The sequence below is a fragment of the Odontesthes bonariensis genome, chromosome 11 (genome assembly GCF_027942865.1).
Source record: "Odontesthes bonariensis isolate fOdoBon6 chromosome 11, fOdoBon6.hap1, whole genome shotgun sequence".
In the NCBI taxonomy this organism is placed as follows: Eukaryota; Metazoa; Chordata; class Actinopteri; order Atheriniformes; family Atherinopsidae; genus Odontesthes; species Odontesthes bonariensis.
In genome coordinates this window covers 9603601-9628811 of record NC_134516.1, presented here as the reverse complement: position 1 = coordinate 9628811, position 25211 = coordinate 9603601, and the positions used below count along the sequence as shown (strand labels likewise).

The window sequence follows — 25211 nt, the reverse complement described above, 5'->3', positions numbered from 1 at the left end:
TTTGAGTCTTACTTGTGCCACTACTCATTTCTCTGAGACAAAACCCTTGCACTTCCTTAAACGTAAACCAAGTGTGAACAAATTGGTGAAGTTCTTTACTACTTTTGGGATACCAAAGGTTATTATAATTGACCAAGGCACAAACTATATGTCCAATGTATTTAACAAAGTGCTTCAGGTTTTGGATGTGAGACATCAGGTTTCTAGTGCTTATCATCTTAAGAACCAAAGAGGCTTAGAAAAATTTCCCCAAAACATGAAAAACTATGTTACATATATACTGCCTTAAATGTGTTCCAAAGTAACATGAAGTCTACTATTAATTTTTCTCATTATTGAAAATATATAGGAGTCATTGGTGTTCAGTCCTGTTGAGTTGGTGTTTAGCCATCGAGAAAAATGTAATTAAATGAAAAGCGAGTGCACGGTGATGTGGTGGTTGGCACGGTCATCTCATAACAAGATGCCTCTCAGTCTAAATCCTGGCAGGGGCCTTTCTTTTTGCATATTCAAACTCTCCATAGCTCAGTCTGTCTCTGTACTACGGTCAAAAAGTATGCACACAATTCTCCTAATACATTTTAAATTCAGTATGTTTGGTACTCATTTACTCGTTATAAGAGTGGTCACTTTTTAGGGGTCCAAACCACAATGAAGATAAATCAAAGGTTCACAAAGAACTAAAATATTACTTTCCGCACTATTAGGCGCACTTAAAAGCCTTTAATTTGCTCACAAAACGAAAGTGCGCCTTATAATCCGGAGCACCTTATATATGGATTAATTCTGGTTGTGCTTACTGACCTTGAAGCGATTTTGTGTGGTAAACGGCGCTCTGTCAAAATGTTTTTGTACGACTTTGGTAAACTACAAAGCCGCACCGCTTGAAAGCATTACGGCTACCGTAGTCATGAGCATGGCGGAGTAATAGATACTGTGCTTCACCATAATATTACAGTGAGTGTGTATTAGGACCCGAAAATAGCACCTGTCAAGAGACACGCTTACGACGCAGACTTCAAACTAAAGGCTATCAGTCACGCAGTAGAACATGGGAATGGAGCAGCTGCGAGAAAATTCAACATTAATGAATCAATGGTACGGAAGTGGAGGAAGCAAGAAGATGACCTGCGCCAGGTAAAGAAGACCACACAGAGTTTCCGCAGGAACAAAGCGAGATGGCCACAGTTAGAGGAAAAAATTGAACAGTGGGTTATTGAACAGATAGCAGTGGGTAAAAGGATCTCTACAGTCTCTATTCGACTGAAGGCAACAGCGTTAGCACGGGAAATGAATATCAGTGACTTTCGAGGCTGTCCTTCTTGGTGTCACACCCAGAGAATGGAGGACGCAGGAGCAGGAGATGTAATATCCAAAGCTTTTATTCTGGGAGCAGATGTTAACAACCTTCTCCAGAGAGAGAAATAAAACAGGCATATATATATATATATATATATATATATATATAGTTATACACTTCTCCAAAATAGAGAAGTATATCTATGAAAATTATCAAGGAAATCAAAATCACTCCACTATGCGGAGGAACAAACAAAAGGGTCTATTAAACTTTATTTTGAACTAAAAGTCACTCCTACTACGGAGGAAAAAACAAATCACCTCTCCTAAAAAACGGAGGGACTACACTATGAAAATTGGTGTGACACTCTGTGCTTTCGTTTTATGAAAAGATGTAATCTCTCTATCAGCACACTAATTACCCTCTCGCAGCAACTGCCAAAAGATTACGAGTAAAAGCTAGCCACTTTTCGAACGTACTGCAAAAACAAGAAAAGAAGATCCGGCCAGAGCACATCATCAACATGGACGAGGTTCCCCTCACCTTTGATATCCCCCTGAACGCATCGTGGAGAAAACAGGGACCAGAACGGTGTCTATACCAACCACAGGGAACGAGAAGTCATCCCTCACTGTAGTTCTCGGTTGCCAGGCTAATGGCCAGAAACTTCCACCCATGGTCATTTTTAAGAGGAAGACTTTGCCAAAAGAAAAGTTTCCAGCCAGCGTCATCATCAAAGCTAACCCGAAGGGCTGGATGGACGAGGAAAAGATGAGTGAGTGGCTGAGAGAAATTTACGTCAATGGACCGGATGGCTTTTTCCAAATCTCTCCGTCCCTATTCATCTGCGACTCCATGCGCGCCCATCTCACCGATGCTGTCAAAAACAGAGTGAAGCAAACCAATTCATAGCTTGCCATCATTCCAGGTGGATTAACTAAATAACTCCAGCCGCTAGATATTGGTGTCAACAGGGCGTTCAAAGTTAAACTGCGAGCTGCGTGGCAGCATTTGATGACAGAAAGCGAACACACATTCACCAAGGGAGGGAGACATACGCTACTATCTGCCAATGGATCGTGGATGCCTGGGCTAAGGTATCAGTCTCAACTGTGGTCCGAGTTTTCACGAAGGCCAGAATCATCACTGAACTGCTAGGTAACAGCAACGACACTGACTCGGATAATGACGAGATGGATCCGGGCATGCTGGATGCCGTAATCACCCAACTGTTTCACTCGGACACTGAAGAATTTGAGGAATTTGAGTACGAGGGATGAACTGAAAAAGTGTGTATATTGTGTTGTATTTTATGTGTTATAACTGAACAATTGTGAGAGTTATTGTGAATACGCTATGGTTTGATTCAGACTTTTTTTTACATGTTACAACTGAACAAGGTTGGGAGTTATTGAGAATACGTTTAATAAAGTTTGACTGACTGACTTGTCTGACTGTTTTGTTTCGATTAATGCGCCTTCGAGTCCGATGCACTTTATATATGAAAAAAGATCGAAAATAGACCATTCATTGACAGTGCGCTCTATAGTGCGGAAAATACGGTACTGAGTATTTGAAACCGCATATAACAGACACAGACCAAAAATTAAAGGTGACATGTTGTGCTTTTTCATGCCCTTTCTTAATAAACAATTCTAACCCAATTTTTTTTTACACCTTATCAAGAAGTATGAAAAAAGCTTTGACCAGCTTTGATCAATATACCTGTTGGTTTAAGCACAGTAGCCCTTGTATGACCATCTACTCTGCTCTTAAACAGCAGAAATAGAAATAGTTTAGAAGTATAGCTGTAAGTTAGCAGCAGGTGCTACTAAACAATGCTTTCTGATCGTACTGTAATGGACCTACCCGTAGGTGTACACAGCGTAGCTCATAGTAATACATGCATTTAAACATCTAGTATCTAATAATGTCTTCAAACAACTGTTCTTAGAGACCCACATCTTTTTCACAAACGATAGTGTTAACACAATGAGAGCACTACTCAGTGTTCAATGTAGCAACGAGAGTGAGGAGCAGACCAATGCTGAAAAGATGCACACGACTGTGTGTTGTCTGAATTACAGAACACAGTCGTTCAACTAGAAAGCATTCAATTACTAAAGTCATAACAATGATGTTAATCTTTCAAAAAGTAACAGCAATAACTGCTTAGAAGTTGCTGTATGTTATCTTCATTACTTAAGCCTTAGTCTTAGCTACTGCTAAATGAAAAAACTAAAATAAATAATTCCTGAAATACTTCCATTTACCTTGTCTGTAATTCAGACACTGAGAGTTAAAACTAATCCCTATTTGTGGCTCAGTATTTTCAGTCCAGTTTTGAACTGGATCAATTTGTTAAAACAGCCCGATGAAAAGTGGTTCCTGTACGTACACAAATACATACTTTAACAAACTATTCCTGGAACATTACCCTTGAATATATTTTTTCTAATGGGCTTTTATATTCTCTGAGGCTGTTGGTAGATGTAAGATGCATGCTACAGCTGATAACAGGACATTTCCACAAGAAGCTGCTTCATCGGCCTAGTAGGGTGGATGTGGCCGGGGCTCAGAAGTCAAGGTGGAGTGAACCTAAGAAATTATATAATTTTGAAATGAAAATCAGAATGGCTCCTTAAATGAGGAACTTTCAAAGAAAGGGGAACTAAAATATGCCAGGGTTGGTGTTTCTGGGTGTAAACAGTGTTCAGTTGTTGTGAGAGGAGGGTCTGTGTGTCTCACGGCAGCTGTGCTGTGAAGTGGTGTTTCAACTGGAGGTGGTGAATACAGTGCTGTAAGCATTGATACAGCAGCAAATGAGTATCCAATTAGGTAGTAGTATTTAATATCTATCAAAATCTGAATATCTTTCTTTTCTCTTTTTCTTTGACAAACCTACCATCCTCTATGTTGCATGCCTGCAACTCCCTCTCCCCTCTGGGCAGTTTTTACCCTCTCCCTTCCCTCTACTTTAATCGACGATACAGTCCTTGGGCTTCATGTACAAAGGGTGCGTACGCACAAAAAAGTGGCGTACACTCTTTTTCACGTCAACGATCAGATGTTTCATGAGCAAAATGACTGTGGAAATGTGCGGTGCCTCACGCCAAATTTATGGCTGGCGTACACACTTTACATCCGTTGATTCTTTGGTAACACTTAGAGGTGATGTTGGGAAACTGTTATAATAATAAATGTGAAAACAATTAGTTCTCAGACTGTGATGTGCACATTTGAGACACATAAACAATTAATACTGATAAACAATTAACACACCCATGTGTCTGTAATTACACAAGTGGATATAAAACGATGCGCAAAGTGGTGCAATGCATACCATTAAAAACAATGGCTGCTTTAGCAGTATTGGACTTTGCAAATGGTCCAATTCGAAGAGAGCGTGTGTTCAGAAACAGAGAGGATGTGCTGGCTCATCTGCCGCTTAAGGTTCAAGATACGACTTGAGCTCCTGGAACTGTGCGCAGAACTGCGGCCGGCGTTGGAGCGCAACACAGAGGCCAACTGATTGGGACTGTGCCAGTTGACCCTGAGCCGAGCCATGCCAGCCAAGTCAGACAGAATTATCCGTATCTCAGACAGGTATTTCAAATTCCCATACAATGCATTGAACAGGCCATTTGCAGCGAGAGCCGGTTTTCCTAATGTAATTGGAGCTATCGACTGCACACACATTGCTATTAAAGCGCCATCACATGATGAATTTGTATGTTAACAGGAAACATTTTCATTCGATCAATGTACAAATCATATGTGATGCGCAAATGCAATTAACCAACATTGTGGCGAGGTGGCCTGGTTCAACGCACGATTCATACATTCTGAGTAACAGCAATGTTGGGCACAGACTACAAGGTGGCACTGTGTGTGATGGTTGGCTTCTTGGTGAGTAACTTTATTCGTGCAATTGTCGTGCAAATTTCTATCCCGTCTTCACAGCATCATAGTCGTTGGTTAAAGTTAGTTTCTTGCTGTTTTTTGCTGGTTAAACTTCAGCTTAAGATCTTTCTAAAAAGCCCCTGATCGTCTCTGTGTGCAAATGTTAATAATATGTAAAATGTGTAAAGTGTAAATGTCTTAACCAGCCACCTTTTCCCTGGCGCACTTCTGCACTAGGTTACTGTATGAACACATTTGTTGTGAGTTAAAAAAAAACATAGGTATTTACCTTGGGGGTAATCAGTCACCCACATTTTCTCCCACCACCCCATGAGAGAGCAGTGTCACCCATAGTTGTGCCAACTCTCTGTTCAAACAGAGTCGGTCACTCCCCCCACCCGCCTGTTTTGGCCACACTGCAGCGGTGGGCAGCCAGTCTCCGCTTCACAGCCACCTTTATGTCGGACCACTTCTTCTTCACCTCTGCTTGTGTGTGCTTCTCAGACCCCACAGCATTAACAGCTTTGCACATGCTCTCCCACCCACTCCTCTTACGTTAGCTGCTTATGCCGGAGGACAGTGTGCCAATGTGCATATTTATTCGGGCCTCCACTTCAGAAAGTAGCACCGACATCTCGCTTTCCGTGAAGTCCTTTTTTCCCATCTTACTCATAATTTTTTCTTTATTTTAGGATCCTGCAGAGAGGGGAATCGCAGGTGCAGGACTCATTTAAATATGATTTGCATATTTAAGTAGGGGCATGGACAGGGAGGAGTCGGGTACTCAAACATGTGCGTTCAATTCCACGTTGATTGGGATGTACAAAGGAAATGTGCTTGGAGTCATGTGTACGCAGAGATTCAGACATCTGGATATTTTTGTGCGTAGGAGGGCTTTTGGGTTTGAGCGCACGCCATGTTTCGGAAGGAAATCCACGCAAGTCGTACATGAGGCCCCAGATCACCAGGCAAAGCTCTTGACAGAGCTTCCTGTTTGTACAGACCCTCACCACCAACTCCTAATTTTATTCCCTGCTTGTAAATAAATAGATCCAAGACCTTAACTCTATTTCTGGGACTGCATATTGGTTCCACCACTTATTCTTGACAGCTGCTTTAGCAACTATTTCAGCTGAAAATCTCAGCTCATATGATCAGGTCCTTTCACAGGGTTTAGGTCATAGGTTTTAGGCTTAGGTCATTTGTTGTTACTGTATGTCAATACATTTATAATTCAATAAAAAAAATCCATGAAGATAGCTTAGTTGTGAGAACAATTTAAGTGCACATATATCATATTTAGTGTATCCTGCATAATAAGAAAAATGTTGGATGGCACTATATAATTTGATAAGTTGCACTATTTTGATGGGACAAAGTTATTGCCCCCACACATAATCCACATTATGTTAGAAGGTGTTCTGTACCAAAATGAAGTATGGTATTTGAAAAGCTTATAGCTGATCTTGAGCAAAACAAAGTGTTTCACAAATTCTGTGTACGGAATATCAAGGCCAACAAGCGATATAGAGCTACTTGTGCACACATTCGTTTCAGAGATGACAGGGATTTAGAATAAAGTTAACATCTTAATTACATCATCTCATTCAATATCCTGCATTTAAAAAAAAAAACAAGCAAGCAGAATGATTGAAGTGATTTTTTAATAAACTTTAGTTAATAAATTTAAATGTTTTTTGTATGTATAATATGTTTTATATACATATATTTCTATGTATAAAATTATATATTGCATTGTGTACTATTCCAATGAGCTGAGATTACAGCATTATATTAGTTGGGGTGGCTGTAGCTCAGGAGGAAGTGCAGTCGCCCACCAATTGGAAGGTCAGTGGTTCAACTCTAGGTCACTTGTCAAAGCACCCTTGGGCCAGACACTGAACCCCACGTTGCCTGCTGACAAACAACAAAGATCTACCAATTTTTAAGGTAGAGTGCTTGTATCTAGCCAGGGTGAAGTGATTAAATATTTTATATATTGGTCAATTTCTGGGGGTGGGGGTCGTTGTCTGGTTGGCTCACCTTCTGGCACCTGCACTCCATCACTTGTTGGGATACACAGGGTCAAGCCAGGTTTGTGACTTGTTTTGCTTTGCTCCTCATTCTTTGTTTTTTCCATGATTACCAACACCATACAACAAGTTCCATCAAAGCCACACCTGTCTAGTGTTTCTCATTACCTTCGTCAGTACATATGGTCCAGTCATGTTCTGTTTTGCATCCTGGATTTGTGTTCTATGAGTTCTCTGCCATTAGAGTCTTTTGCCTTGATTATTTTAAAGTTAACTTGTTCCAGTGTCTGCCTGCGTCCTGCCTGCTCTCTACCCACATCTGGGTTCTCATCTCCCCATATATCATGAGAAGCAAGTCTTCCAACATAAAATAACAGACAAAAAACAAAGCAATCCATCACATTTTATTAAGGAAAATAAAATCCATATTCTCCATGGTAAACAGCTCAATGAGAGTAAATAATTTGTTTCACACTACTTATTGTTGTTATAATGAAGATTAGAGGTTAAGTTTAGGTTGAGCAAAGTGATCAGCAATATCTGTTCTAACTCTCAAAAAATCAACATCATATGGGAGAGAGCAAGGAATCCAGTGTAATGAGATTTGAAAGATTACACGAATGACTGTGTTTATGTGGAAGGAAGAGATTTGTAATAGATCGTCTTCACAATGGGATACCTCTCCCAGTGCAAACAGTTTTACTCTAAAGAAGGGGCAGCAAAACAGAGACAGCTCTCCCTCCACAGCCAAAGTCAGTGGAGAGCTAATTGGCAATCGCTGTTTTGGCATCTGAAGAGAGTTTGAATGGCTTTGGAGGCGGATACTTATCAAAGAGGTTGCTACTGTAGTACAGTACTGTTACCATAAGTTGGGGAGCAAAAATGTTTCGGTAGATAGCAAGTATCAAACATTTTTGCAGAACAGTGCTCGTCCAGACTCTAAACTCTCCACATATCAATCTGATGGGATCTGAGAACATCTGTAGGAGGCAAGCACATTCAACAAGATCCCACCCCACAACCCACAGGGCCCAAGCGATCTTCTGCTAACGTCCTAGTACCAAACACTCCAGGACAACTTCTGGTGTTTTTTCATCCACACCCTAACTGGTCAGAGCTGTTTTGGCTGCATCATGAGAACCAAAACAATATTAGGCAGTCAGCTATAATGCTGTGTCTGACTGATCAAATTAAATCAAATCAAATCAAATTTATTTGTACAGCACATTTCATGTACAAACAATTCAAAGTACTTTACATAAAATAAAAGCAGTGCAGCAGGGAGTGGAAGAAGCATTAAAACACATAAAAGAATATAAAGAGAAACAAATAAAATAATTTAAATTAATTTAGAAACAAGCAACAGTCTAGATAAGTTAAAAGATAGCGTGCAGATTTCATGCATAGACACATGAGAAAAGAAATGTTTTTAACCTGGATTTAAAAATGTCTCCATTTGGTGAAAGTTTAATCTCCACTGGCAGTTTGTTCCACTTGTTGGCAGCATAACAGCTAAATGCTGCTTCTCCATGTTTAGTCTGGACTCTGGACTGGACCAGCTGACCTGAGTCCTTGGATCTAAGAGCTCTGCTGGGTTTATATTCTCTGAACATATCACAGATGTATTTTGGCCCTAAACCGTTCTGGGATTTGTAAACCATCAGCAGGCTTTTAAAATCTATTCTGTGACTGACTGGAAGCCAGAGTAAAGACTTTAAAGCTGCTGTGATGTGTTCAGATCTCTTAGTCCGGGTTAAAACTCTAGCAGCAGCGTTCTGGATGAGCTGCAGATGTTTAATGCTCTTTTTGGGAAGTCCAGTTAAAAGAGCGTTACAGTGATGGAGTCTGCTGGAGATGAATGCATGGATGAGATTCTCCTGGTCTTTTTGGGAGAGGAAACCTTTAATTCTGTTGATATTTCTGAGGTGGTAAAAAGCTGCCTTGGTGACAGCTTTGATGTGGCTGCTGAAAGTCAGATCTGAGTCTATCAACACTCCGAGGTTACGAAATTGGTCAGTGATTGTAAGGTCCAGAGTCTCAAGATATGTACCAACGCTGACCCTCTTCTCTTTGCTACCAAACAGAATGATCTCAGTTTTGTCTTCATTTAATTGTAGAAAATTCTCTCTCATCCAGGTGTTTACTTCCTCCAGACACTGACACAGTACGTCTGCTGGGCTGCAGTCGTCCGGTGACAGAGACACATAAAGTTGTGTATCGTCTGCATAACTGTGATGATTGATGTTAAAATTCTGCAATATCTGACCCAAAAGGAGCATTTACAAGTTAAACAGAAGAGGTCCAAGAATTGACCCCTGGGGGACTCCACAAGTCATGGCCACTCGCTCAGATTCATAGCTGCCAATTGTAACAAAATAACTCCGGCCTTCTAAAGGCTGATTCTTACTCGGCGCAACCTCGCTCTTACTAGCTGGTCGCAAATGGCGCAAACGGTCACGTGACCCAAAATTCTGCCACGCCCCCCGTCGCAAGCTAGAAAATCCTCGCACGGCGCAAGGGCGCGCACACAACTTTTTTTCTGACTTCGCGCGCGCTCAACCGGAAACAGCTGACCAAGAAAAAGAAAAAATTAACACTGCAGAGACCGCGGTGACCGAGAGGGTGCGCCTCTACAAACATCTGTACGACACGTCTATGAAGTTACACTGGGACAACGTTTGACAAAGTTCGTCTTGTTGCAAAGGACGAACATTCCACCATCTCTTCTGTTTTTGCCGCAGCCGCTTAGCTCTGAGATACATATACAGTTCTACACCCAGAGTAAATTCATTCCGCATCAGATGTGCCAGCCTCTGCTGACGTGACACCACAGGTGGCATTGTGTATGCTTTTTTCGTGTGCTTTTCAGCTTGTTTCCTCAACAGTGACGCTCGCTGGTCTGGAGAGAACTGCAAATGTGACGCATTCTCGGCGCAAACTGCGCTTATGAGCTGAAGGAACTGTGAAGGGGCTGGCGCTTTCGATGACGTCATTAATGGTTCTCGAGCCAGAACAGTTGCGCGTTTGCGCCGAGTATGAATCAGCCTTTAGTAGGACCTGAACCAGTTAAGGACCGCTCCAGAAAGTCCAACCCAGTTTTCCAGCCTGTGCAACAGGATTCTGTGATCTACAGTATCAAACGCAGCGCTGAGGTCCAACAGAACCAGGACTGAAACATTACCAGAATCAGTATTCAACCTAATGTCGTTTAACACTTTGGATTTGTGAATTTTTCAACCATAGCAAACAGAGTTTGAGAATTGTTGACATTCTTATAAATGATTTCAGATAAATGCAGCTGTCTGGCCTTGCACAGCTCATTGTTATAACTACGCAGGCTTTCTTTGTACAGCTCATAGTGAATCTGAAGCTTTGTTTTCCTCCATTTACGTTCAGCTTTCCTGCATTCTCTTTTCAGGTTTTTGACCGTAGTGGTGTTTCTCCATGGGGTTTTCTGTTTGATCAAGGTGCTCGTGATTCTTATCGGTGCAACAGCTTCCATCACATTAAAAATTTTCAAGTTAAAATTATCCAGCAGACCTTCAACCGACTCTGCGCTCATTGTTGGTAACATAGCTATGGCCTCCCTAAACTGAGCACTTGTTTTCTCATTGATGTTCCTCTTCTTAACTGAGAAGCTGGTTGTTTGAACATTCTGAGTAATATGTAAATCAAATAAAATACAAAAATGGTCAGACAAGGCCAAATCAGTAACAACAACAGAAGAAATATCAACACCTTTAGAAATGAGCAGGTCCAGAATGTGACCTCGAAGGTGGGTTGGTTCTGTTACATGCTGCCACAAACCAAACATGTCCAGCACAGAAGAAAATTCTTTGGCATTACCATCCGTCATATTATCTATGTGAATGTTAAAATCCCCGGTCAAGATAAAATAGTTAAAATCAGTCGAAATAACTTGCACAGTATCCTGGAGGTCTGTAAATGATTAAGAACAGAATTTTAGGAACACCCTTTAAAATAAAACTAAAAAATTCAAAAAAAGCGAATTCACCAAATGAGATCTATTTACACTGGAATGTATGTAACAAGACACCAAATACAAAACATTGAGGGATATTTTCATTCTATTCACAGGCAATTTGTCTATATGTAAGTAATTATCATAGTGTTTTTAAATCAAAAATGCCCATTTTAGTACAAATGGGAATGTACATTTTTTAATGCATGTGCATAAAGACACAGTTACATTTGGTTGCATTTTATATGTAAAACTAGAGAAAAATATGTGAAAACAACAGCTTTTTTAAACTCAAGAGATGTGTCACTGTTGGTCTGCATAGAGACAAGGCTATATTTGAATGTTGCAGGAATTCAACTTCATCGAATCTGTAACAATTTTAGGTGCTATATCTCCAGCATGCTGAAGAATGAGAATATTTAGCAACTGACCTCTGTTACATTATAGCAATAAGCCCAACTGTTGGTCAGTTAAGCTTTTTGAATGATGAAGAAAGTAAGTACATTTTCTATACCCGCTTCATCGACCACTCCTGTGGTCAATTTAGAATCACCAATCAACCTAACATGGAAAAGTTTAATCAAATAAGCATGTGCTGACAGCTGCCTGCACAATTACACATGGGCATACTTATCAAACTATCAGACCAGTAAAAGAAAGAAGATTTAGACATAACGTTTGATGAGCCAGTGACATTGTTGTGTTGAGGCTAACCCTTTTAAGAACTGGTCTTTCAATGACTGACAGGAGACAAGAGACAAGTCCAAATTGTTTCTTTTGATACTGCAAATGTGGCTCAGTTTTATTGAAAATGAATTTTGTCGTGGTTTTCAATGTCTGAATGGCTTAGAATAGTGTTAAATTTGATTAACAATTGGCATAACATTTAACATTATTGCTGCAACATGTGACAAAGAGCTGCTGTTTATCTCTTTATACTCTACCTCTGGGAGAGTAGAGCTTATTTGCCAGTCGATTGCACATATCAATGAGGGTTTAAGATTATGTAATAGATATGATAATGTTCAGTGTAGCAGTATAGTCTCCTATTACAACAAGTCTGGCATGCAATAACAATAACATTATCTAGAGATATGTTTAAAATCTGCCATGTTATTGCATGCTTGAGCATTCTTAATTTAACATTGGAAACCCCCCAAATAAACATAGGATCTCATGTAAAATTAGAGTTAAAAACTATTTTGGGTTTTTTTCTGGCATCCAAGCAGCTCGAATATAATTTTTTTTCTTTTTTACAGTGCATTAAAATCTGTAGCTTCAATGTATATCTAAAAAAATATTTTCTTTTATGATTTCATAAATATAGATTAAGTCACAATTGTTTATAGCTGTAATAAGTGTTTCTTTGGATTTAAACCCCCACACCTTTGTCTATGGTAAAAATAAGACTCAGTCCAAGCCACCGCAGGGCAAGGAAGGTACTTTAAAGTTTACTTGTGTAGATGGCACCTTCCAGGGAAACAGAAATTTAACATTTGATGTTAAACTCATCTGAGGAAAACTCTCATGAGTATATCTTATCTTTTGCTGTCATCTTACATCAATGACCAGAACAATATTATCTGTAATTCCTACAGTATCTACAGAGTAAATGTATAAGGCAAACTAACTATACCTTGTGTTCTTTTTTGTTGAATATTTGTGTAAGCGAGTGATGATGCAATGTCTTGCAAGCAGTATGTTCTAAAAAAGACATTTTGTATGTTCAAGCACAGGCAGGGAATACTATGGATACTGTATGGTTCCTACTTTCCACTATCTTCTTTCACCAAATTTTGCCAGGAAACCAATCATGCAGGTGAAAAAAAATAGTAGAAAACTGCTATCAATTACCATTTATACAACAACAAGAAGTCATCACTGTAAATTTTTTCTAGCATGGCCTATTGTTCTGGCATGCCTTAGAGTAGAAATGGAATTCGACATTTAACAAAAAATTGATACAACAACCTGCTGTTTTAGAACTCCAGAGGTTTCCATCATTCCTTACTATGCAACTATTCTCCATCTGGCAAGTTATTTACAGTAGTACATTTACTTTAAAACGTACATGTAATAAATATTATAATTCAATTAATATATATGATAAATATAATAATTATAAATATAATCATCAAACAATGAGTGACTACAAAAAAAAAAAAAACTGTTCACTGCTTGGAATGTCTGCACAAATGAGTGTCTCTCATTTTCATATTGTGTTTTGAAAAGGCACCAACAAGCACAACTTTGAAAAATAAATACATCCAACTCAAGTGATCATCCACCCAATTTAAGTAGCAGTCAAATTAGAGAGATTCCTTCTTCTTTTTGGTCATTACATTTTTGCTATAATTTATCATTTTCTTCCTTTTATGACCCTTTCTCATAATTTTCATTTATTCTTGTTCTGCCTCGAGAAGATGCTTTGTCTGTGCCATTTGCCTCCCCTCCCTTCAAAAAATGTACATATTTTCATGGAAGAATAACATCTTCCTGGGCATCAACTTCAATTACCTGGAAGACAATCAGCGCCTAATGAGCTTTTCAGACAAATAAAAAGACATTTTCAGGCTAAGCAGTCTTGGCAGCTCACTTATTCATTGAAATTTCTATGAATGAACACCGTATCTCTTATTTGAGCCGATATCATTTCAATAAAGTAACATTGCATAAATAAAATGCTTGCAGAGTATGTTTTCTGATTCTTTTTCGCTGATTTCCTTTGGGGATTCTTTTAATTTATTAACTGAAATTTGAACACACTACTGACTTTTATTACACACGTTTTATTAGTATAATTTATATCGTGCTCATCTAGTGCCCTTGTAATGTAATAAGGGAGGGGTACGCGCACTATATTCTTTCAACACATCGGGTTCTCAGGACAACGCACTGGACTGAATTTGATACGCTTTTTTTTTAATTCTTATTCGTTTATATTATAATCGAGATTCTGTTGCCTCGTTTATTTAATACCAACGGCATTTGCGGTACATGGTTAAAGCTGACAGGCAAAAGCTTGCAATTGTTAAAGGAAATAAATGATTAAAAAAACACAATTTTATAAAGTAATCGAGCCTTTCACTCACCGCTGAAGTTCCAGAGAGGTTGAAACCCCCAAACTCCATGACTGTCATTTCCCATGTTTCATGGCAAAGAATAACAATATCGAGCCCGAAGTTTTCCACCGAATGATGCTCCCTTTTGAGTCGTTGTTGAATTGTACCCTCCCCTGTGCTCTTCTGTTGACAACCGACGATATTTTCTCCTTTTTTTTTCTTCTTTTGGTCAGATCTAATTCTCTTTTTAATGTAATATCAATACATTTTTATATTGTAGTTTTTCTCCGTGGCAGTCACACGGTTGGACATGAATAATATCTGAAGATGAAAACAAAATAACAGAAACCAATCACTTGTGCTTTCTGCTCATGGTTTCTTCCGAAACAGTGTGAGCGATCAGTTCCTGTCACATCTGTGCACTCAGCAGACAATCATTGGCCCTGAACTAGCGCACAACAGAGAGCAGCGAAAGAGAGGGAGAGGAAAAGAGAAAGACTGGGAGAGAGGAGGGGAGTTGTGATGTAATTTTCTTCAGCCAATCACCGGTAACTTGCTGTTTTGAATATTTAACAAATTATTGACAGAGCTGGAATCCTAAATGTAGCCTAGATATTTGCTGGTCTGAAGCATTCAGGTCTATGTCAACACAATGCCAAAGAGGAGAGACATCAACAGTGATGTCAGAGAAGCAGGTGTTGCTCATCCATTTTGGAAGGGTTGTAAGACCTTTTCCAAAAGGATTTGGAGTAAGACATTTGACTTAAGAAAGATTATTCACAAGTGGAAAACATTCAGTATAGTTGCAAGGTTTGCAAAGCTGTATCTGAACAAACCACAATGCTTTTGGATCGAAATCATTTTGGACAGATGAGATTCAGTTCAGATTTGTGGATGACACCTGGGTCAAGACTAAAACTCATGAAGCTGAGGCTTTCACGGAGGACAGCAACTTGGTGGACAGCAACATCAAGTTCACGAGGGAGGATGCAAAAGCACAAGTTGCCTTTTTTTGGCACTTTGAAGAGGACAGCACAGCTTTTTGACACTTCATCCATAAGAACACAAACTGGTTCTCATCAGAACACTACATCACCGGGCTGAGAGTGATCCTACTAAGGCTGAGGGAAAACAAAAGGTAAATCAACACTCCAAGAAAGCTCTTCAAACCCAAGGGCCTTAGCAAAGACATCTGAACCAAACAACACTGTTCGAAAGGCTAAGAACATATTGTACTTCCATATGTGGCAGGAGTCTCCTAGAAAGTTAGTAGGATCTTCTCCAAACATGACATTCCAATGCACTTCAAACTCAAGAACACCCTCAGACAGAGACTGTTCCATCCAAAGGACAAAACACTGAAACACAAACTGAGTGGCATTGCATATGCAGTTCAGTGCAGCGAGGAGTGTACAGACCACTGTTTAGTAGAGACCAAAAAGCTTCACAAGCGCATGGCACAACATAGGAGAGCCTGCTCTTCAGGTCAAGACTCAGCAGTTCACCTACATCTTAAGGACAAGGGAAACTCTTTTGAGGACAGTAATGTACACATTCTGGACAGAGAAGACAGATGGATTCAAAGAGGAGTCAGGGAAAAAACATCTTTGAACGAAGGAGGTGGTCTCAGGTATCACCTTCAATGCGGAATTGTTTCTCCTCCCGAGGCAGTTTCACAACCATTCACACCTTGGATCCTGTGATCAAAACTTGCTCTCTCAGACAAGTAGACAATTCATACGTGAGCATGGGCGCAGATGGCACTGGGGACGGGGGGGGGGGGCGTGACCCCCGCAGATTCATAGTGACTCCGATTCGTCACCCTCAACCCGTCCGTACTTAAGGCGGCAAATATCGTAGATAAAACCGATGATTGACGGAGCGGAAGATTTCAATTCAAGAAAAAAATAAACGTTCAGGGTAATGAAAGGAGGAGAGATGTTTTTGGGTCCTTCATTGAGTCTGCTTCTAGAAAATAAATTTGTTTGGCTGCACTATAGGGAAATCCAAATAGTACCACTAATGTCATTTAAAATTTGAGTTTCATTGACAATATGCATACTTACTTTTATTTATAAAAATATGTTGTAGTTTGTGAGTTCACACACAAATGTTTAAATAAAACGTATTTAGGTAAAGCATGAGGTTTTGGTAGGTGATTGGTATTCCAGACAGTTTCATAATGTATGGTGTTAGATTTGATTCTTTAATTGAAAGCTCAAGAACGGACCGGAGTAATTCAAGTGAAAATGAAGTCTTTATTTCTGGCAACAAATGAAGTATTTCAGCGCTGGACTCGGTATGACAGAACTCTCGCAGGAATCCGTCAGACAGAGTCTCGATTTCCGGTAACATTTTGTATTTATATGTCTCATTGTTTCACACGTTGGATCCCTTATTGATCAAATATGATTGGATATGAGTAGGTTCTTCGTCATAAGCCAAATAATGTCTCTGAGTAACCCAGATAATGTGTGTGTGCTTTTCGCACCTGGTTTCTCAGTGTTCCCTGTTCTGTCTGGGTCAGTCTCAGTTAAGGTCATGTGTCGTGTCCATCCTGGATCACTTTAGGTCATGGAGAATACAGTCATAATGTCTAAGAACAAGGCCAATTTTTACAATTCCCCCTTTTGAAGTGATTTCTATCATTTCAATGGCTAGTGTTAATCGGGTAGGCCTTTGTTTTACCATGTTCATTGTTGTTTATCCATGATTTCAAATAATTCTTTGTTCAAAAATTCCTTCTGCGCCCCTGTAGGCGAGTATGACTTAAATAGTATGCACATTAGTCAGGGGGTTCAGTGACACGTGACTGTGACAACCCGCCAAGTGTGAATGACCCCTCTCTGCTTCTAAGCTAATATTCCCCGCCATGCCGTGCATATTTAAGTGCACGTGCACGAGGATACTAGATTTGCATACTCCACGCTCAAAATTATACCATATAAGTCTTCGCTTCCTCTCTTCTGTGCCAGGAAGTGTTGAGTGTTGAGTCATAAGAATGGCATCAAGGCACAAAAAGAACAACTTTAGGGGCTCTGAGACTGAAGTTCTGCTTTCAGAGATCCAAAAAGGAAAATCTGTCATTTTTAGCAGAGTCAGCATTGGAATTACAGGACCTGCTAAAGCGAAGAAATGGGAAGCCATTACAAGTTCTGTTAATTCAGTGTCACCTGTAGTTCGTAATGTAACCGAAATGAAAAATAAATGGTTTGATATGAAAATGTCTTAAAAAAAAAACGTCTGGCCATGGCCAGGCGCTCTATGACTGCAACTAAAGCTGTGCAATCAGTTGTTGCATCATCATGATGGCACTCTGATGGGGTGGTCCATGAGGGGGGTCTTCTGGCACCACACCTTCTGGTCTGCCTGGGCTGGTTCAGGTGGAGACCCTCGTTCATGGCAATATTGTGCAAATCTAGCATGCCTTTTCTGGGCTATAGAGCAGTTTGCCCCCCCGCTGTGTCGAGACACACCCACCTGGCCTTCAACTCACTGCTGCGCTCCACAACGGCACGGGTGCTTTGATGCGTATATGTGTGCAGTCTAGTGCTACGATTATGTTTGGCAGTCCAGCCACGGCATGAAAGTCCCTCTTAATTTGTACTTGTTGGACAGCGGTGTATGGGAATCTGATGTACCATGGGTGATAATCTGATGAGAGTTTTGATGACCAAGGGGAGCGCACGACTCACAGAGGACTGGGACACCCCCGATCTGTCTCCAATCTCCTTCTGAAAGGTTCAAGTGGCCAAAATTCCAAGGGTGGTGAGGACCTGGACGTGTGGTGGAATTGGGTTTGATCGGCGTGTTTCTCTCTGGAGTTGTGGCTCTAGCAAGCTGCATATTTGCAGCAGCATAGTCCTTGGGAATCTAAATTGGGATGTAAGCCATTCGTCTGTCTACACGGTCTTGGAGCACACATGCACTAAGGCATCCAAAAGTAGAAAGTCAGCCGCTGGTTACGCTTCCCATTAACCTTGTTATATACAGTTAAATTAACCTTCAATTAGTGCATAATTTAAGTCAAACTGAATAATGTCAGCATCATTATGGGGTATAATGTATATATTTATTTATGTTTGCTTCAAAGTAATTAAATAGTCAAGCAAACTTGATTGGAATAACAGCAAACTATTTTACGAATCTCCTACGACAGGTCTTGATCACTCGTAAATTCTGTTCGTACCTGAAAGAAAACGTAAAATACGAAAAAATTGCTGAATGCACAAATTATCTTAAATCACTCGTACGCACGACTTAAGAACAAATCTGTGCGTACGAACGGTTGTTGCATGAGACCCAATGTTCCTAAGCATTCAGGAGTCAAATGTTAAAAGTCTCTCACAATGATGTAAGACACTGTTGCTTAGTTTTTAATCACGAAAGGTTGACTTTACTTTATTTCAAGAATTTATCTTAGTAGTTTATCTCATAATGAATACTGTACTCAGTGTTGTTACCTATAGATTAAGTGACATGAAAGTCAATGCATCAATTTCTCAGTCATGTAATGTTACACCACCATGTGGTGGACTGCACCATATTTTGAATAACAATATTAAGTTGTGACTGTTCAACATAACACTGTGACATTTATCTCTCAATAATTACAGTGAACTTCATTTAGTTTCAAAATATAGTGTGACTATGGTGTGTCATACACACAACCTTGCACTGGGGGTGATTTTTAAAATCTTTCTTTGGCTTCAGAGCAATAAAAGTCTAATTCTCCCTCTCTTCAAACTTGGGCACATTAGAACTATAACCCCCAATTGTAGAAATTATCTGAATGCCAAAAAAGCACATGAATAATATGAAAAGAAAGAAACACAAGCACACCCACACTATTTTCACTGAAGTGGGTTGTGTAAGAGGTTGATGGCTGAGCCAAAATGAGCCCACTTCAACCAGTAATGGCGAAGATAGAATTACTTATGTAAGCTTGTTGATTCAAAAGCATGCATACCTACACTTTATTTTTGGCACTATGTGTTGTAGCAATTCATTGTAAACACAGTTAGAGATGTTTTGATACCCATTAAATTAAATATTAATAGTGAGGTAATGCAGCAGTGGAAAGAAAAGTTAACCTGAATACACACACAAAGACGCAATAAAATGTAATGTAAAAGACCTATGAGATTGCTTGGTTCCTGTAGTTTGTTATAAAATGTTATCTATAATTAGATCCATCGTAAGCACACTTACAATGTACAATATTATACCACTGACAAGGAATAGCAACTGATATTATCTTGCTACATGTAATCTCAAATGTCAATAGGGGGGAAATTACATTCATGGATCACTGGCCCTGATTCAGACTATTTTACTCATATTCCTCCACATTGTAAACTACTTTTCCGAGCTTAATTGACAATAAATGTGTGAATTTAAATATTACTTATCCAGGGAGTACAATGATTGTATATTAGAACAACAACAACAACAATAATAATAATAATAATAAATGACCAAATAAATACATTTGAGAAAAACACGTCAGCAGTCACTGTTAAAAAGCCTTATGGCTTTGTGAAGCCTGGTATGTCCACACGAGTTTGGTGTGTTGTCGATGAGTCAGGACTCGGACAGATCAAACTGATCTCTTTATACAGCCGTTGGTTCCGCACAAGCGCCTCTAGCTCATCCCGCTTGTTTGGTAGCGAGTTAGCGTTTCCCATAATCACAGAGGGCAGAAAAGGCTTGTATCTCCACCCCCTGTTGTGCCTCTTTGCCTTTAGTTTTGCTCCAGCTCTGCATCCACGGTACAGCTTTCTTAGCTCGGTCGGAATTGGATGTATAATTCCGCGTCCAATCCTTGACAGTGCCAACAGTTCTTCTCTTGTGTACAGTGCTCTACTGGTAGCAGTTCACATTGTCAAAAAATGAAAATAAAACAAACTGTAAATAAAAATCAGATCATAAAAAATCACTGAAAATGTCTAGATTAAAACTAAAATTACATATAATTATACAGTATAAACGACAAACAAAATTCAGAGCTACACAGACTTGCTGCCGATAAGGCCGGCACATAGCAACCGGAACAAAGTTTAGTTGACTCCAATTTCTTGACTTCTTTATCTGACTTTTTTGTGCTAGGTTATATTTCAGCGAGGTAGGCTTTATCAATTATTGGTACACTCTAAGTTCAGAATATTTCATGTCTAAAAGAAACAACTCAAATCTAAATGTAAATATGTGACATAATGCAGATACTGATAGAATATGACTCTGCATGTATGTAATGTATTGCTAAAACATCATCTGCATTCAGCTGTAATTTGTGTTCTTCATGACCACATTCAACTTTGTCATTTTCATAATACAGATGATAGCTAGTGTTTCAAGAAAATCTGAAAGGAAAAGAAAGGGCTTAAAAAAACAACCCTTAGGGGCCAGCCAGGATGCAGGTGGGACTGGAAAGTCAGAAAAAGCAGGCAAAGGTGGGGAAGCGCTGGGAACCAACCCAGTGGGCCAGGTCTGCATGGTCCCTCTAGCAGGGTCCCTCTTGGGCTGGAGCTGGTTGGATACCCACAAACCCTGAGGCAGACAGATAAACTACAGCGCATGGGTACCCTGCAGACCCAGGGACAAGAACAGGGACAGACTGGATGCCAGCAGGTTCAGGTTCATAGATCAGGCGCTAGCTGGATAACTGCAAGTCCCATGGTTGGAGCCAATCCCAGCTGTCATTGGGCGAGAGGCAGGGTACGCCCTAGACAGGTAGCCAGTCCATCACAGGGCCACAGACTAACAGCCATACATACTCCCACTTATATCTAGGATTAGTTTAGAATTGCTTAAATTTTAGATTAAAAATGTGACTGCTCTCACACAATGCCACAAAGTAGTCCAACAAATCTGTTCTCAGCCTCCTGTCCACCACTGACCACAAGAGAAAGGATGAGAACCATCCCATTGCTGTGCTCCTGCTGTTGACAACCATTGGAGAATTTTCTCTTTATCTTCCACAATTGTATACAAGAGGTATCTTTTAACTGCAAAAATATGTAGTTTGATTAAAGTTATGTTTGAAAATAAAAAAAAATATTTTTTGTAACAGCATCCAATGTGGCATACTATGTTTACAAAAGGGTAATCGGACACAAAAACTTTTTTTTTCCCATGGAGGCACTTTTATTTCTATTTATAAGTGAATATGAATGTGCACAGTGTCACTGTCAGATATCTGTACTTTTCTAGGTAATATTTATGTATATTTTCAAATTTGGAAAAGATTTTGTCACTGGAAACAGGATATTGTTTTACGTTTGTAAACATGGCTCAAACCAGTTTATAATTTTTTTTTTTTTTTTTTAAAGGATACTTTCTGGGCCTGTGTTTGGTTTCACATAAAAATCTTTGTTTTTTTAACGTGTCCTGTCCGAAAAAAAATCTAAATTTTCTAGTTCTTGTTAAAACCTAAATATATTGTTTTAATAATTCATTTTTTGAAATTGTTTGAAAGACTGAATCAAAAGAAAAACTGAGTTCTGAGAAAATCAGTTTTTTGTTTTAACTGAATTCTTAATTTAAGTCATATCACGATTGGGGTTCTGTGTTTGCAGCTTGCCAATGACCAAGCTGATCATGTCACATCATGCATTGGGTAAGAGACAAACATTAAACACACAAATAACATGTTGAATTCTTACACTAAATAATATACAGACTGACAACTTACTGTTTGTTTTGAGTGCACTAACATTTACAGGATTATGCCATTTGTGGTTAACAAGCACAACAATACTTCCTCCCTTGTGTTTGCATAGGGGTATTCAAGTCTGAAAAATGAGTGCCTTATGGTTGTGCAATTTGTCCGTGAGCTTACAATAACACATGATCGAGGCTAGAAATGGATTAAACTTCCTTCTCCTTTCTGTCGGTTATCCTTTTCCCTACCTTTGTAATGTCACCTTCATCTTATTGTGAATTTGGGGTCTTTTTGCTAAGCGTTAGCTGGGCAGTCAGATGCTTCTGCTTGTAAACAACTTTCTCCTTTTTAAGCTGTTAAAAACTGTTCTCTCAAAGGATGGGCAGGAGCATGAAGGTCAGTATCAGTAAATAGCTTCAATTCCCTACTAAAGATATCTGCATCACTTTAGCTAGACATTCCTTAATGGGCAATCTTATTTCATAATACCAAAGACTGCTTTACTCAATGGACTTACCATAAGAGAGGAGGGAATTCACTGAACACTCCCTGCTGCAATGCTTTTATTTTATGTAAAGCACTTTGAACTGTTTGTACATGAAATGTGATATACAAAAAATTTGATTTGATTTGATTTGATTTTGAATACCCAAGTGGAAATGGGCAAAATACTAAGGACTGGCAGCAGAGTGCAGGTCGGCAGGCTGGACAACTACCATCCATCTTGTGGAAATTGGCTGTATTAAGTGGCTTTATTAGCAAAACAACATGACTGCTCTGATATAAGATGTGCAGCTGCAGTGAATCATAGAAAAGTGAAAAGAACCCTCACATAAGAAATAGAGAGGAGCAAATTCTTGTATAACCACTTCATATTTTATACATATTATGCCCCCCCCCCAAAATAATCTGTGCTCAGCAACCCACAGATGAACTGTTGCATGAGGATCAACATTGGAAAATGGCTGACGATATAAAAACATGGTTTAATAAACTAAATTACAAGGCAGCATGCCTACAGTCCGAGGCATGATACCTGCATCCACATCATTATGAGGCGACAGAGGATTATGACATTATAGGTGCCATCTTGGATAAAGAAAAATATCCAGAATATGTCATTCACAAAGTATGGCAGAGGCAGAAGGAAATGTCTTTAGTTTTGCACACATATTCTCTCAAAAACAAACACTGGACAAGTTAATACTGCTCATATGGAACAAACAAGACAGGAAAGTCAGGGGACCCTATTAAACAAAACTGAAAGAAGAGAGGCAAAGGGATTTCTCTACAGCATTACATAAATATAATCTTTATTTCCTGTAGAATATTTTAGAAAGCTATGCTTAGAATTTAACAGCCTGTATGACAATCATTTTGTAATAAGGCCAGTCACAATATCAAGTCAAACAGAGAGGTTAACCAAACAAAGTAATTTACAGGTATAAATCTTCACCTAACAGACCAACATGGCTTTGTTTGGTTGTGACAAACAAATGCTTTGAAAAGAAACTTGTATTTACTTAGGGTTAGACAACTGCTACAATACAATACATACATCATATATATGTACATTAACTTATATACATACATTACATGCATACTTCATCCACTTTTAATTTAATTACACATTATCAATCCTAATAACCTTGCAAGTGGATCTGGACAACAACACCGACATAAAGATAATTTGTTTCTTCACATTTTGACTGAGAGAAAAAATAAGTAAAATTAGTTATGGCTTAATTCAATTACCTGTACAAGTACATCATTACAGTGAAATAACATATACTAAAAACACAAACTTGTGTAAGTGGAACACATTGTGTGCTTTCCTGACGGTCACAAGTAAAAATTTCTGCAGTGAAAAAGGTCTGACGAGAATTCCCAATATTGTTTGTATGTCTATGTAGAGAAAAGTGGGCCTGTTGAAGCAGCAGTGAAGATAGGGCCAGTGTAAAGTCCAGGTCCATCAGCAGGAACCTTTAAACAAAACAGAACACATTTGAATAGAGCCCAGCATGTAACATTTTGATGGCACAGCAAACACAATCTAATATCTTATCATATTGACAAAATCCTTGTAATTCTAACCGTAGGAGTTTACAGTAATCGTTGCCAAAGTTAGAGATTCAGAACTGTGGAGAGCCTTGTTTATAAACAAAGGATACCACAAGCACTATTTCATTGTTTTTTTTAAGGAATATGTATCATTATATTCAATTACTGACATGAGTCATAGGTATCATAAGCACATTTAATGGCATAGCACTTAATGAATTAAATTCACTTCATCCATTTAGTGGCAATTCCCAGCATGTATCATCTCAGTCCACCTTAAACTGAAAAAAACCCCAAATCCAATATATTCTAATTCAAATAAATCCAACAAAGCCAAATTCATTATAGTTCTACTCATATAATGCCAATTCATAAAGCATATACAGTATATAAACCCATTGACAAACCCTCCAGTTTCACTGCCTTTAGAACTCATTTCTACATCCAAGTGTAATGAGTTTGCAATATTCTTTAATGACAAAGTTCAAGGCATTAAAAATGCAATAATTTCCACAACACAAATAACTACTCTGCAGCCAGCTAGACACCTAGAGCTGACACATTTCACACCTGTCACTGACAAAACAGTCGAAGAGATCATCTGCTGTTTGAGTTCATCAATGTGCTGCCTTGATGAGTTGCCCACTAGATTCCTAAAGTCTGTGCTGAGCAGTTTGTTACCACAACTTGCTCATCTAGTCAACATCTCACTACAGACTGGAACATTTCCAAAGGCCTTAAAAACTGCTGTCATTAAGCCTCTTCTAAAGAAGAGCAATCTTGATGCCACAGTATTGAACAACTACCGGCCAATATCAAACCTGCCATTCTGAGGCAAAGTCCTAGAAAAATTTGTGTCCCAACAGCTTAGTGACTTTCTCCTGTCTAACAATGCTTTTGATACTTTCCAATCAGGCTTTAGGCCCCACCACAGCACTGAGACAGCTCTGATCAAGGTGACAAATGACATCCGCCTGAACACAGATGCAAGTAGAGTCACAGTCTTAGTTCTGCTGGACCTGAGTGCTGCCTTTGACACAGTTGATCATGCAATCTTATTACAGAGGTTAGAAGACTGGGTGGGAATCTCTGGTCGTGCTTTAAACTGGTTCAAGTCCTATCTGGAGGACAGGAAATATTTTGTTGAAATCGGTGACTGTTTCTCAGACCAAATGGCTATGACCTGTGGGATTCCCCAGGGGTCAAT

At 39.2% G+C, this 25211-nt stretch overlaps 2 protein-coding genes across 3 annotated transcripts in view; both read right to left on the bottom strand.

The window, feature by feature from the left end:
• Positions 1-14729, bottom strand: part of LOC142391593 (muscarinic acetylcholine receptor M4-like) — an 86992-nt gene extending 72263 nt beyond the window's left edge. The window contains exon 1 of the mRNA XM_075477448.1: positions 14311-14729. Within this exon, the coding sequence (XP_075333563.1) occupies positions 14311-14365 (55 nt within the window). The 5' untranslated portion in view covers positions 14366-14729. The remainder of the gene's footprint in view (positions 1-14310) is intronic.
• An 8180-nt stretch (positions 14730-22909) lies between these two features.
• sonb (SON DNA and RNA binding protein b) overlaps positions 22910-25211 on the bottom strand; it is a 57693-nt gene continuing 55391 nt past the window's right edge. For both annotated transcript variants that reach the window (XM_075477446.1, XM_075477447.1), the window contains exon 20: positions 22910-23926. In XM_075477446.1, the coding sequence (XP_075333561.1) occupies positions 23849-23926 (78 nt within the window). In that variant the 3' untranslated portion in view covers positions 22910-23848. The remainder of the gene's footprint in view (positions 23927-25211) is intronic.